This window comes from Delphinus delphis, chromosome 1 (genome assembly GCF_949987515.2).
Source record: "Delphinus delphis chromosome 1, mDelDel1.2, whole genome shotgun sequence".
Lineage (NCBI taxonomy): Eukaryota > Metazoa > Chordata > Mammalia > Artiodactyla > Delphinidae > Delphinus > Delphinus delphis.
In genome coordinates this window covers 94,657,223-94,672,700 of record NC_082683.1, presented here as the reverse complement: position 1 = coordinate 94,672,700, position 15,478 = coordinate 94,657,223, and the positions used below count along the sequence as shown (strand labels likewise).

The 15,478-nt window shown below is 39.3% G+C and overlaps 1 protein-coding gene across 1 annotated transcript in view; it reads left to right on the top strand.

Moving 5' to 3' along the window:
* SLC25A24 (solute carrier family 25 member 24) overlaps positions 1 to 15,478 on the top strand; it is a 59,080-nt gene that overhangs the window by 29,725 nt on the left and 13,877 nt on the right. The window contains exons 5-8 of the mRNA XM_060026425.1: positions 610 to 768; positions 3,033 to 3,185; positions 9,323 to 9,430; positions 10,899 to 11,066. Coding sequence (XP_059882408.1) covers positions 610 to 768; positions 3,033 to 3,185; positions 9,323 to 9,430; positions 10,899 to 11,066 — 588 coding nt within the window. The remainder of the gene's footprint in view (positions 1 to 609; positions 769 to 3,032; positions 3,186 to 9,322; positions 9,431 to 10,898; positions 11,067 to 15,478) is intronic.

The following is a 15,478-nucleotide window of genomic DNA, read 5'->3' as shown; positions in this document are numbered from 1 at the left end:
GTAGATCATTTTAAACAATACCTCTCTGTAAGCTAAATTTTATATAGAATCTATCGCATGTTTTAAATGACAAGTCAGATTTATAAAAATATTTACAGACAGTCTATATAGGAAATGAGTTTAGGGGTACTCAAATTACAGTTTTAATTTAATTTTTATTTACATCTTTAGAGCACATATCATGTTATCAAGTGTAATGTGGATATAATTTTGAGATAAAGTGTGTATCTTTGAAGAACTGACAAATTGTTTTCTTTCTGTAGCTAAGGATTCACTACCTCTGATCAAATGCTGCTCTTTCATTCTGACTTAAACCTAGAAGAGAAAAGTTATTCTGAATCTATTAAGAAAAAAGTTGTGATTTTTGGTTTTGTAAATTTGTAATTACTGTTAATTTTCATTTCTTGCGGACCGATACTGTACTTCATTTAGCGTGAATAGGCTACTTATAATTGCCTATATGCTCAGATTGGTTCAGTACAGTACTTTCTAAGGATTGAAGCTGATCTTAATTATAAAATATGTAATTCTTCTTTCAAAGAAGCAAACCTTCTGGAATGATCTGTCTTTAATTGATGGAGCCTGGGGCTCTTTCTTCCATTTTAACAGGGTATTGACATAGGAGATAGTTTAACTATTCCAGATGAATTCACGGAAGATGAAAAGAAGTCGGGGCAGTGGTGGAGGCAGCTTTTGGCAGGAGGTGTTGCTGGTGCCGTCTCTCGAACAAGCACTGCCCCTTTGGATCGTCTGAAAGTCATGATGCAGGTGAGCTTTGCGATCTTCTAAGTTTGCCCAAAATATCCTGAAACAATGAGAAATACGGTGCTTTGAAAAAAGTTTAAAAATTTTGCAGTGATAGTCATACCTTTAAAAAGAAATCTCTCAATTTTATTGCTATTAATCCTAAATTCAGTCCATGTTAAGTATTTCAGTGTTTGACCAAACCTTAAATTGTTGGTACATGTGTGTGATGAACTTTTAATCTTGGCTTTCTGTGACTATTCAAATGTTTAATTAGAAAAGGAAATCTCTAGCCATTATTGTAGGCTTCTCCTTAAATTACTTATATTTTCCTTGTATTTTGTGTTCTTTCTCAAAAGAGGGTTTTTCTGAAATCTAGAATCTTGAAACAAGGATGTAACTTAAAAAATTATTCTAAAGCTGAGGTTGGCAGGAAAGACCTGGTTTTATAAGCTGACTTTCCTATTTACTAGCAGTGTAGGCTTGGCTGGTCAGAGTGAAAAGAAAGAGGGAAAGGAAAGGATTAATATTTATTTGGTGCTCATTATGGTAACCCATTTAATCCTCTAGTAACCCTGCATGGGGGGATTTTATCCTCATATTATCTGTGGGGAACACAAGGCTCAGAGAGTTAAATAACTTTTCCTTTACAACAGATTAGACAAGGAATGGAGTATTTCTGGCTCTAAAGCTCATGGTTCTCACACTGCATGAAACCCCTGAGGCCTCATTTTCCTTCATTCTAGAATGGGAATAGGAATATCTAACAAGGGTGGTTGTAAGAATTAAATAATGTAAGGTATGTGAAAATGCCTGGTAGGCTGGAACACCCTGCTAGAACATACTAGCTGCTTAAAAAAGGGTTTTAAAAGTTGTGTTGTTATACCTATGGTCAGCACTTTTTATATTTGCCGTTAGATTTCTGTACAAAATGATTTCTGACAATATTTTAAACCAGCATCCATTGAGAATGTACCTACATCTCAAAATATGTTTAGGGGTAAAGATACTGCTTTAAAAAAAAAGGAGAGGGAATCGGCCTATATGTTTTTCTTTAGGAACAATAGTAAATTGACTTTGAGAGAGCTTGAATAAGCATTCATCTTTTCCTTTGTCGTATTTTATTGTGAAGTTTATTTAAAATAAAATGGATATATTTAGACTTCTGTTCCTGAAAGTTCAGGGGTTTCCCCAAACTACCTTCAGATTCATTAATTCACAGAACTCACTGGAAGCTTTTATACTCATGGTTATGGTTTATTACAGTGAAGGATATATATTAAAATCAGCCAAGGAAAGAAGAGCATAGGGCTTCCAGGGAAGTACCAAATGCAGAGTTTCTGTTGTTTTCTCCCCAGAGAGTCAGAATGTATTATTTCCTGACATTGGCGTGTGACAACATGCACAGAGTTGCACACCAACCAAGGAGGCTCACCTGAGTCTTTGGTGTCCAGAGTTTTTATTGTGACTAGATCACATACTGCCCTCATGGCTGACCTTTAGTCTTCAGCCTCTCCCTTCCTCCCTTCTTGGTTTTTTTTTTTTTAATAGTAGTCACTCATTTTGTGTAAGCAGAAACAATCAGAAGCATAGCTGACTTCTTTAATTACTTTTGGTTTATTAGATTTAATCAGTTTTATATAGAGGCAAGCATAAGGTCTAGTTTATTTAAACAACTATCACATCGGTAGTATGAGCCAGGTAATTCATCAGTATTCACTGGGTTAGGCAGTTGGTACATGAGATTTCGAGATAAGCTGTAGAAGTTACAATTTTTATTTTTGGTGTCAGGCTGTGTGTATTCTATTCTCTATGGCTCTGATAAACATAACATCCAGATTGTGTTGAGTCCCATTTATATTTCAAGTCAGTATTACTTCTCAGGGGGAGGGATAATATATTACATTCAGTATATTTTTCTAATTTTTCTTATACTGAACTTGCTCATGTTCCAAAGGGTGTTCCATAGCCTAATAAATAATGAGTTGGTTCATTTTATCTTACGAACATTGTTCATAATTTTACTTTTGATCATGCCTTCTCTGTTTGCTTTCCCACACTGAGGGTTACGATTTTTCTTAGTTTTAGATTCAGAGTCAGGCTTCTAAAATGATGGTAATAGTTCTTCCCCTTATATATTTTCTCAGCCTTCTATAGTCTATTTTCAAATACATCTTCATGCAGTAATAAATAATACTGAAGAAAAGAGAGTGGATTGTATGGTTACTTTAGAAATAGTAATAATAACATCCCACCAGTATTTCATATCGTTTTGCTTTTGTTTTTAGGTCCATGGTTCAAAATCAGAGAAAATGAACATATATGGCGGCTTTCGACAGATGGTGAAAGAGGGAGGTATCCGCTCACTTTGGAGAGGAAATGGTACAAATGTAATTAAAATTGCTCCTGAGACAGCTGTTAAGTTCTGGGCATATGAACAGGTAATAGTTATCACCTGTGGAATTTGTTATCAAAGGGGAGTTAATAAACTGATTCAATAACAATTATCATACAATGCTTTTTAGATTATTATTTTAATACATGATAATTTTCCACATATACTCCATGAGGAATTTCTCTTATAGGAGATTAGACTAGATAACCTCAGAGATCCCTTATGACTCAATTCTGGGATTCTGAATTTCATATTACTTAAAAAGACTTTTGTGTTCTTTTCTAAGTAGCTCTTAAAGGAAATGTAAGATTTTAGCTTATTCATTTTGAATTCAGAATAGAAGCTGCACACTCACATAAGTTTTTGTGAAAGTATCCCCATCCGGCATCTGGAAGGAAAACTTTTAAGTTGGAGTCCTTTGTGTAATTTGACATTGCTATAAAATTGAGTTGAATTTAGAGTGAAAGCTCCATGAAGGCAGGGGCTTGGCTTCTCCTCCGTGCACTCCAGCATTTAGACAGAGCCTGGCGTGTGATAAGTGCTCAGTAAGTGTAGAATGAGTGAGTGAATGAGTAAACGAATGAATGCATTTACCTCTGAATCAACTTCTCTGTTGACTTAGATTGTTTAGGATGCTTAGATATTAGGATGCTGCTTCAGCATAACTTGGTGTTAAGAGGAAATACAGTAGTGGATTTTAGAGTTTGGCTTCTCTTTGTCATTAGCAGAATTGTCTAGTTAAGCACGCACAAAATGATTCTTTCCGATACTTCTTCCATCATTGTTAACCATAAGAACCTTGAAATTGAATTCCACCTTATATTTTGTATTATTTCAAATAGATTTTTGATAATTTTGGAGAACATTTTGTTCTTGAGCAACAGAAGACTCTTGAGAAGATTACAAAGTCTAGTGGTGTTTTTTTCTTGGCTTAGGAAATAGAGAAGCAAAGAAAACATTGAAGAAAATGTAGCCTCCATGACTTTAATTACAGCTTATCTTTGGGAAGTATATTTTCCTTCTGTGGATGTTTGAGGATACATATCACAACTAGTAAGGGCTAGCATTTTAGATACCTGTAGGTTATTCTGATCACATACTTGGATTTTATGATAGGAAAACCAGACCCTAAAATAAATAAGTATTCAAGTATAAAACCATTATTCCATATGCAGGAAGTCAATATTTTTGAAAGTCTGTATTATTGCAAGCAAATGTATGTATTATACTTTATGCTACTTAGCAGATTCTTACCTTGAACACTACCAACAGGCATCCAGCCAGGCTCCTTTCTCAGGCCTCTTCACAATATTTAATTACTGCATGCTAACTTTTCTTAGATATCAAGAGAAAGCTCTCTGCACAGTGTGGTATAGTGTTCTTGTGGTCTCTGGGACCTATGATGCCTGTCCATTTTCTGCCCCCTGCTGAAGGTCCTTTCATCCCTCAGGGTTCTCTTAAGTCCAAAGCCCAGCTTCCTATGAGAAGCATTTCCTAAGCATCCTAACCAAAACTGATGCCTCTCCTGCCTGGTTTCCTTAGAGTACTATTTTACAGAAGATCCAATTTTCCATCGGATATGGAAAACCCATTGTTTTTCCCAGTGAGTTGTAAACTACCTTGGCATAAATGTTATGCCATATATATTCTCAAATTTCCCAGAGTACCTAACTAGCTCACTTCTGTATTCAGGTAGGTCTTGTTCATTGAATAACTAATAGTTTAGAAAACGAAGAAAAGAATATTTTCAGCCTGGTACGTAGCTCTCTTAAACACATCAACATGGGATAAAGCTGCGGTCCATTTGGGTCCTCATTGCCATAGCAGTTCAATTGGATCAGGAACAGGGTGGCAGTACGGTGTTGTGTTCTCATGGTTTCAGCTGCCATCTGCATTCTAACTGCTTTCCATTCTAACATTTTTCTCTTCATCTCTATACCTGCACATCCACCTGAGCACTGCATATCTGTGCATCTCTGCTTACATATCCCAAGGGTACTTTACAGTCATCCCTCCCCCACCCCCCACTCCAGTGACACACACACACACCATTCCTCTTCCTATAGGTCATATGGTGGCGAACATCTTTCAAGACTTTGCTCGGGAGTTATTTCCTCCCTTTGTTTCCCTCTGTTAGCACTCTCACACTGAATTCTGATGATCTCAGTACTTATCTCTCTTCTTAAGGAGGCTGTGAGCTTCCTTAGGCAGGATCTGTTTTCAGGTGTGTGTTCCCGGCACCTTGCCCAGTGCCAGTAAATCCTCATTGAATGAGTGTGAGTCTTACGTCCATTAAGATGAAGGGGAAGATGGGTATTTGAGCAGAAGCAGCAGCCTGTGGACAGAAATGTTGGCACAGGAGAGCATCACTCAATAAGGAAGCTGAAGGTGGTCCACTGGGCTTAAGTGTAGTGGAGTGTGTGTCCGGGAAGATGATGATGAAAGCAGGCTGGACAGATAGGCAGGAGTCAGATGTGATAGGAGTCTAGATTTTATCCTGAATGTGGTGAGAGGGTTATTGAAGCATCTTACGTAGGGAAGTGGAATAAGTATATTTACATTTAAGAAAGATCAATGTGGAAAAAGAGTGAAGAGGTATTGGAAGAGAGTGAGGCTGTAGTTGAGGCAGGGAGACTATTTAAGGAAATATTTCAGGAATTCAGGTAAGAAATGAGTACCAGTATAAGGAGACGGCTGTAGTGATTGAAGAAAAACTGAAATGAACTGAAAACTATTTTGGGAAATAGAAACAACAGAACTCACTGAGTGAATGTAGAGGTGAGAAAGAGGAATCAAGGGTGATACTCTGGTTTCTAACTTGAGCAACTAAGTATGTAGAGAACACAATAAGAGGAACAAGAGGAACTGATTTTGAGGGAAGACAACAGGTTGCATTTTGGACATGCTGGGTTTGAGTTGTTTCTGTAATACGTACAAGGAGCTGTCCAGTAGGACAGGGAGGTTGTGATTGAGGTGAAAAGCCTTTGGAATGGAGCCCTCAGGAAGGCTTACAGAATGAGAACAGTTCTGGGGATATGTCCAGGGAGAAGTAGGAGAAACTTGTAGAGGAGACTGAGAAAGAGAAGCCAAAGAGACAGGAGGAAATCCAGAGAAAGTGACGGCCTAGAAGTCAGAGGAAGAAGAGGGTTCCATGAAGGGTCAAATACTGCAGGGTACTAAATACAGTAAACAGTTTATCTTTCAGAATTTACCAGCTCCGAGACGGGAAAGCTTGGTATAAATGTTTCAGTGAGGTAATGAGATGATAAACCAATTGAAATGAGCTGAAGTGAACAGGAGGTGAAGAAAACTGGACAGTAGACACCTTTGTTGGGAGCTTGACTTCAGTGAAGGGAAGGAGAAAAGAAGAGGGAGAGAGTGATAGGTTAGAAGCATGTTGGGTTTTGATACGTTTCCTTTTGATGACATGCCTATGGCTGAAGGAAGCATGTCAATACAAAGAAGGAGGTTAAAAAATATAAGTGAGAGAGACTGATGACAAGTGCAGCAGGTATTCAGAGGAAGTATGTGTGTGGACTAGGGAGTGGGGGGTGGAGGGGCTGGGGGAGAAATAGGTACTAACCAGTCTGCTGGCAGGATTAGCCTTTGACTGTGTGGAGGACTGTTCTCATGTCAGCTCGGGAAGAAAAAGATATAAGTGGATGTGGGTGATTTTGTGGGAAGTGGGCAGGAATACCAAGATATCCTTGCTTGGTGGCCTCTCTGTTCTTCCTTGAGTTCCCAAGAAAGGACTTTTTTTGAGAATGAGGGAGGAAGCGGTATTGGAAGCTGGAGGAGAATGGAGAAGGTTGAAATGGTATTCAAACAAATGGAGAGAGAGTTGAGATAGATAGGATGGATGGAAAGAAAGAAAAAGAAAGAAATAAAGAAAATTGTAAGAAAGAAAGGAAGGGAGGGAGGAAGGAAGGAAGAGAAGGAAAGAAAAGAAAAGAAAAAAGAAAAGAAAAGAAGGAAGAAAAAGAGAAAGAAAGAAAGGAAGGAAAAATTAAAATCCTGAAAAGGATTTTAGGCTGGCTTTGAGAGCACAGCTAAGTCATCTTTGAGAAAGTCAAATTCTGTGGCCTTGAGCAAGCCACCTAAAGTCTCTGTGACTGTTACCTCCTTTCTGGGGTAGGAATTAAGCTTGGTGACATAGTGTTAAGCACCTGTCCCTTTGCCTAACCCTGTACAGGCTCTCTGTCCTCAACTCTTACCTTTGTGCATTGTATGTTCTGGGGTGCAGGGGCCCCAAACCCCTACACTTTAAATATTTATTCACCAATCACTAAAGAATACTTTTGATAGGTGCTTTTGGGATGGGGGTACACTATGTAAACGATGTCTCTGAGGTTCCTGTTCATACGCAGGACGGTTTTCAATAAATTACATTTAATGATGGTGATAATCTGACATGCAGGAAAATCAATAGGGCCTACGCAGAAGGGAGTTTTGGTTAACATTCTGATGCAGTTCAGGAAATGGAGCCTGTGGAAACATTGCTCTTTGGGGGTAAGCAGATATCTGCTATTTGGGGAACTTTGTGAAATCATAATATATTTAATTTTTATCATGAGCAGAGAAACACAGTTTTACTAGGAGGAAGTATTCCTGTGTTTTTGCATTGGGCTCTTTGGATCCCAGGAACAGAGAGTGGCTGGCTCAGGGAAGGAGGCTGGAGGTGCCTGCGGCATTAAGGGGAGGAGCCTGCGGCATTAAGGGGAGGAGCCTCAGGAAGTGCAGAAAGTGGAACCTCACTGACCTGTCCCTTCTCCATGTGTCTGCTTCTCTATTGCTTTATCCATTTCTCCCTCAGGTGTCAGTGCCTAATTATACCTGTAGACCCACCTCACATTTCTAGGAGAAGGAATCTGGTTTACCTGGCTTATAACCACAGTCTGTGTTTGGACAGAGATTTTCTCTCCAAGTTGTAGAAAGACAATATTGAATATATTAGTAATAACAACAACAACAACAATAACATTTACTGAACATTTGCCATTTGCCCAGCACTGTGCTGTGTTACGTGTATTATCTGATCAAATTCTTTCAACAACCCTGTGAAACTGGGGTTATCACAGATGAGGAAACTGCATGTGGACATGTTCATAAACTTGCTCAGGGCCACATAGACCTAGGGTTCAAGCCCAGGTCTGCCTGACTGTGGAGCCCATGATGTTAACATCCTGCCCTATCGGTATTTCGGCTGCATTTGTGCCAGATTTCCCCCTTTGGCCAGATCAGCCATGTCGGTTGCTTTAGTACTGGTGGGCCAGGCGGGCTCTGGGGTCGAGATGTTAGTATGGTTAAATGTATTACCTACAAAAACTGTTTTTCTAAGTTGTTTTGTTAATATTTGTCACTTATTTATTAGTTTTACTTATACTGGTGAAAATAAACTCATCTTAAAAAAAGGAAAACTATGGGGAAAATATCTAAAAACTGTGAACACTTTATTAACCTGTGCATCTGAGGAAGAATGTTGTGATGAATCTGTTTTAGCAAAGGAGCTACCGGGTCCCCTCTGTGATCATCTGTGTTTTGTGGAATTCTAACTTGAAAATCACTGTCCAGTAAACTGAACGTATTAGCATTCAAACCTTGCTTTTCTGTTAGATATTGTTAATGCAGTGCATTAACAATTAATAATCAATGTGCATTTTGAGAAACATCATATTGTCAATTGATTTCTAGGAGCTGATTTGTATTTTTGTATTGTCTTAGCTTGGCCTGCCATAACAAAATACCATACGCTGGATTGTTTAAACAACAGAAGTTTATTTCTCACAGTTCTAGAGCTGGGGAGTCTGTCATCACGGTGCTGACCAATTCAGTTTCCAGTGAGGGCTCTCTCCCTGGCTTGCAGATGGCCACCCTCTCACTGTGTGCTCACATAGCCTTTCCTTGGTGCATACATGTTGGGGGAAGAGAGAGAGAGGGGTGAGGGATAGGGAAGGAAGGAGGGAGAGACTGAGCATGTGTGTGAAAGAAAGAGAGAAAGAGAGAGAGACCCCACCTCATGATCAAACCATAATTACCTCCCAAAGGCCCCAGCTCCAAATACTATCGCATTGGAGGTTACAGTTTCAACATATGAATTTGTGGGGGGGGACGCGAAAGGGGGGAGAAGAACACAATTCATTCTGTAGCAGGTATTAATGTGCATTTAAAACTTTATTTACACAGTACAAGAAGTTGCTTACTGAGGAAGGACAAAAAGTAGGAACCTTTGAGAGATTCGTTTCTGGTTCCATGGCTGGAGCAACTGCACAGACACTTATTTATCCTATGGAGGTAAGTACCATTGTGAAGTCTGATTGCATTAACGGTGTTTGTATTATTATCTATTACTGTGTAACAAGTTATCCCAAGATTAACAGTTTAAAACAACAAGTATATATAATCTCACGGTTTCTGTGGATCAGGAACCTGGGTGTAGCTTAGCTGGGTTCCTCTGGCTCAGGGTTTCTCACAGCCTATAGCAGGGTGTCAGCCAGGGCTGCAGTCACTGCAAGGTTCAACTGGGGATGGATCTGTTTTCAAGCTTATTCACGTGTTTGTTGCCAGGTTTTCCTGGCTGTTGGTTGAAGATACCAGTTCCTTATTGCAGGGTCCTCTCCATAGGATGCTTGAGTATCCTCACAACATGGTAGCTGGTTTTTCCAAATCAGTTATCAAAGAGAGCACCCAAGATAGAAGCTGCAATCTTTGGTCACATCTGCTCTATTCTGTTGGTCACAAAGACCGCCCCTGGTAGAGTGTGGAAGGGGACTACACATGGTGTGAATACCAGGAGGCAGGGATAGTTGGGGGCCATCTTGGAGGCTGGCTCCCATAGTGTTGATAAGAATTATAGCACCCATTCCTCTCCAAAGAGTTTCTGTACCATAAAGTTCGTAATGGAACCTTAGAATTTGGTGGTAATCTAACTGGACGTCCTTTTATTAGAGCATAGGTTAGCAAACCATGGACCTGTGGACTGTTTTGTACAACCCTTGAGCTAAGGATGGTTTTTATATTTTTACCTTTTTAAGGTGGTTTAACAACAACAAAAAAGCAATACCAAAGAATATGCAACAGAGACCTGGTATTTCAGTCCTGCAAAGACGAAAATATTTACTTTATAGAAAAAGTTTGCCAACTCCTGCTTTAGAGCAAGAATAATATTGTAGATGTGGATATCTTTATTGATATGACAAAGCGTTTTTCAATAACTGATAAGACTTAAGAAATACTGTTAGTTTTCACCTTTGTGGTATGCATATTAATATAGCTTTCCTTGCAGGCATCTTAATATGATTGTTCATATCACTCCACACACCCCTCAAAAAATATCCTAACTCAATACGTAGGCTGCCTCTTATATCCTCCATCTCAGTTAATAGCATCACCTTCCCTCTTCTCTGCTGGCCCCATCCCAAGTTCCAAGCTAGAAACACTGGGATCATCCTTTACACTACCATTTTCCCCACCCTCCATATCTAATACATCACAATTTTGTTAAGATGTCAATAGATTATCTTCTATTTCCTCTGCTACTGCCCTAATTCAGATCATCTTTAGAGCAAAAGGGATCTTCTTGGCTCTGGTCTTAGACCCTTAAGAGAGATAATTTGTGAGAGAGAACACATCAACAAACTGGACAGTCATTTGAGTGACAATATATGCTAGATATTTGTTCTTTGTAAAGTTACGTCTTTTGAATTCTGTGATGATAGCATTGATGTGAATAATAATACTCATTATATTCTTTCATAACCAGGTTCTGAAAACCAGGCTGGCTGTAGGCAAAACTGGACAATACTCTGGGATGTTTGATTGTGCCAAGAAGATTTTGAAACATGAAGGCATGGGAGCTTTTTACAAAGGTTACGTTCCCAATTTATTAGGCATCATACCTTATGCAGGTATAGATCTTGCTGTGTATGAGGTGAGTTTGTAGCAATCTTTTGAATCTGAAAATGTAGTTAAATAGTTCTCATTGTTAGAATTTGACTTTATATAGAGAGGTACATATGTACCAGGAAACAGTTTGTGACCAAAAGTAGATTCAAGGGTGTGTTCTTTTATCTTTCTTTTCAAGTTCCTTGAATATGAGACCCCATATGCCTGTGGTCACTTTTGTATTAGATTTCCCTGTTAATTATTTTTATTAATGAAGAGAATACTCTCACATTCAGATATAGTTGTTCACTTTTCTAGCACCATATACACAAATTAAATCAAAATAGATTAAAGACCTAAATGTATGACTGGATACTATAAAACTCTTAGAGGAAAACATAGGCAGAACACTCTTTGACATAAATCACAGCAATACTTTTTTGGACCCGTTTCCGAGAGTAATGGAAATAAAAACAAAAATAAACAAGTGGGACCTAATTAAACTTAAAATCTTTTGCACAACAAAGAAAACCATAAACAAAACAAAAAGACAACCTATGGACTGGGATAAAATATTTGCAAACGATGCTACCAACAAGGGATTAATTTCCAAAATACACAAATAGCTTAATATCAAAAGGACAACCCAATCAAAAAATGGGTAGAAGTCCTAAATAGACATTTCTCCAAAGAAGACATACAGATGGCCAACAGGCACATGAAAAGATGCTTGATATCGCTAATTACTAGAGAAATGCACATCAAAATTATAACGAGGTATCACCTCACACCAGTCAGAATGGCCATCATTAAAAAGTCTACAAATAATAAATGCTGTGGAGAAAAGGAATAATAATGGTGTGGAGGAAAGGGAACCCTTCTGTACTGTTGGTGGGAATGTAAATTAGCACAGCCACTATGGAGAACAGTAGTGAGGTTCCTTGCCAAATTAAAATAGAACTGCCATATGATCGAGAAATCCCACTCCTGGGCGTATATCCAGAGCAAACTCTAATTTGAAAAGATACATGCACCCCAGTGTTCATAGCAGCACTGTTTGCAATACCTAAGACATGGAAGTTAACCTAAGTGTCCATCAACAGATGAATAGATAAAGAAGATGTATTTATACACAATGGAATATTACTCAGCCATAAAAAAGAATGAAATAATGCTATTTACAGCAACATGGATAGAACTAGAGATTATCATATTATGTGAAAGACAGAAAGACAAATATCATATGATATCACTTATATGTGGAACCTAAAAAAATGATATAAATGAACTTATTTACAAAACAGAAATAGACTCACAGACATAGAAAACAAACTTATAGTTGCCAGAGGGGAGAGTGGGAGTGGGAGGGATAAATTAGGAGTTTGGGGTTAACATATACATACCACTATGTATAAAATAGTTAACAACAAGGACCTACTGTATAGCACAGGGAACTATATTCAATGTCTTGTAATAACCTATAATGGAAAAGAATCTGAAAACAAGAATGTATAACTGAATCACTTTGCTGTATACCTGAAGCTAATAAAACATTGTAAATTCACTGTACTTCAATTAAAAAAAAGGTTATTACAGATACAGTTGTTCAGCTTAGCAGATGATATTAGGGATTTTTTTGAGGAGAGAAAAATAAGCAAAAATAGCACATTTTCTTTGGTTTGTTAAAATTTAACATTGATAAAACCAAGAGACTGATGTGGGTAGTACAGATTCATTCCTTGTACTTGTCAACCTGAAGAAACCTAGGAGGCAATAATCAAACACAGTGCATTTATTTGGGATCAAAGAATTGCAATTCAGTACACACAGATTTGCGTATCAATCTGAACAGTGTCTGTTAGGGAATAAAAGTCAGGGGTTTTCTGGGGGGTTTTTTCTTTGTTTTTTTGCGGTACGTGGGCCTCTCACCGTTGTGGCCTTTCCCGTTGCGGAGCACAGGCTACGGACGCGCAGGCTCAGCGGCCATGGCTCACAGGCCCAGCCGCTCTGCGGCATGTGGGATCGTCCTGGACCAGGGCACAAACCCGTGTTCCCTGCATCGGCAGGCGGACTCTCACCCACTGCGCCACCAGGGAAGCCCAAGTCAGGGGTTTTTAATGGTAAAGAAGGGAGGTTTGCATTACAAAGAATTTTAGTTGGAGCTGAAGGCAGAACCTAGTTGACTAAACATGATTGATTGCTAAGGCTATCATTAGAGGGAGGTAAGAGTTCATTACTGTGACAAGTTGCAGGTGTTCTTGCAGAGTTCTTGGACTATCTGTGGTGTGGCCCAGTTCATATGTTTATGGTTCCACCTGGTGAGACAGGCATAAGGTCCACCTCTTGAGTGGCCTTGCAGCTTCATTTTAAAACCCCTTGACATAAGTGACTCCATCTTATGTCACATATCCCCCTTTTGATCAAGATCATTCTCTAAAAGCATTGCCAATCAACTTACAGATTTGCTTTGTCTCACATTACTGGGATGGACCTGTCCCAGAAAGTCATGTCCCATGTTGGGGGGGAATTTTTAATTTCCAGTGGTTATTTCAAGGAGTCAGTGTCATAGGGTTAGACCACTGGGCAACAGGGAGGCACAGGAAATGACTCCTAGGAGATTTGGTGGCTTGTAAGGCAGTTGTCCTTGTGGCCTGATTAGCCAAGTTATTTCTTTTGGTTTCATCTGAATTTAATTTTGGATGCCCAGGTATCCTAATGATGGCTAGGACAGGTGGAAATTGGATCGATTCCAATGATTTATTGACCCAATTTTCATTCTTAATCTGGCTTCCCCCTGAGGTTAAGAATCCTCTTGGTTTCTAAAGCATGCCAAAGTCATCAGCTACCGTAAAGGCAAAGCGACAATCTGTACAGGTATTCACAGTTCTACCTTCTGCTAGGGTGCAATCTCTAGTTAAACCATGGAGTTCTGCCTGCTGGGCTGAAGTAGCGGTCAGCAGTGGAGCTGCCTCAGTTACTTCAAAGGAGCAGATGATTGCATACCCAGTACAATATTTTCCTTTGCCGTTTTTCAAACAAGAACCATCAGTAAGCCATGAAATCTCAATGTTAGCAACAGGGGTTTCTTGTAAGTCAGCTCTAAGGGTTAATAACTGATCAGTCAGGGTCAGACAGTCATGAGGAGTTTTGTCACTAAGTAAAGGGAGAAGGGTTGCAGGGTTGAAGTTGTTGTAGCGGGAAAGGGTTGTGTGAGAAGTCAGTAATGAAATTTCATGCGGGGTAAGACAGCTTGCAGGAAGGTGTTGAGTGTGATGAGAATTGTGCAAGCCTCCTACCACATGGGGGAACATAGATGGTGAGTGGAGAGCCCGTAACTATTTCCTCAGTTGATGCTGTAAGGGCTGTTGCTGCTGAAATAGCTCTCATGCTGGAGGAAGGCCTCTGGCTACAGGTCTGATTGTTGAGTGTAATATCCAAGGGGTTGGTGTTGACCTCTGTGCCTTTGAGTAAGCGCTCCTAAGCCATTTCTCTTCTTTCGAACATCGAGTGGAAAAGGGGAAGCTAATAATTAGTATGTCCTAAAGCAGGGGACTGCAGAGTCCACTTTTCAGGTTCTGGAGCCCTAAAGACGTTTTCTTCCCACTCTAAAGGATCTGGTCTTTAAGCTTTGAGAGGCTGGGCAACTAAAAAATTAAGTATCCAGTTTCTGTAGTATCCAGTCAGCCCGAAATATCTTTAAAGTTGTCTTTTGGTCTGTGGCTATGGGAAATTTAAGACACTTTGAATCCTATTAGGGTCTTAAAGGAGTCCTTAATCCGAGATCAAGGGTCCTAGGTATATGACCTGTGTTTGAATAAGTTGTAATTTCTCTTTAGAGACCTTTATGACCTTTAGTTGCTAACAGCCTGGGGAGATGGATGCTATCTTGCTCACTTGCCCCGTTGGAAGACAAGCAAAGAAGGTCATCAACCTATTGAAAAGGATGGACTCTTACAGAAAAATGACACCTGCTAAATCTGCTTTTAGGATCTGTAAAAAGTAGGAAGGGCTTTTAGTCTAGACTTGTGGCATGACAGTCCAGATGTATTGTCCTTCCCACATGAAAGCAAATAAAATTTGACTTTCACAATCCACAGAGATGCTGAAAAAGGTGCTACAGAGGTCAGTTATAGTGAAAAATTTATTCTCTGTAGGTATTGCCATTAAAAGGGTATGAGGGTTAAGGGCAACTGGATGATGATTGATGACAATGTTATTTTTTTTATTTTTTTTTTATTTTTTACATCTTTATTGGAGTATAATTGTTTTACAATGGTGTGTTAGTTTCTACTTTATAACAAAGTGAATCAGTTATACATATACGTATGTTCCCATATCTCTTCCCTCTTACGTCTCCCTCCCTCCCACCCTCCCTATCCCACCCCTCCAGGCGGTCACAAAGCACCAAGCTGATCTCCCTGTGCTATGCGGCTGCTTCCCACTAGCTATCTACCTTAC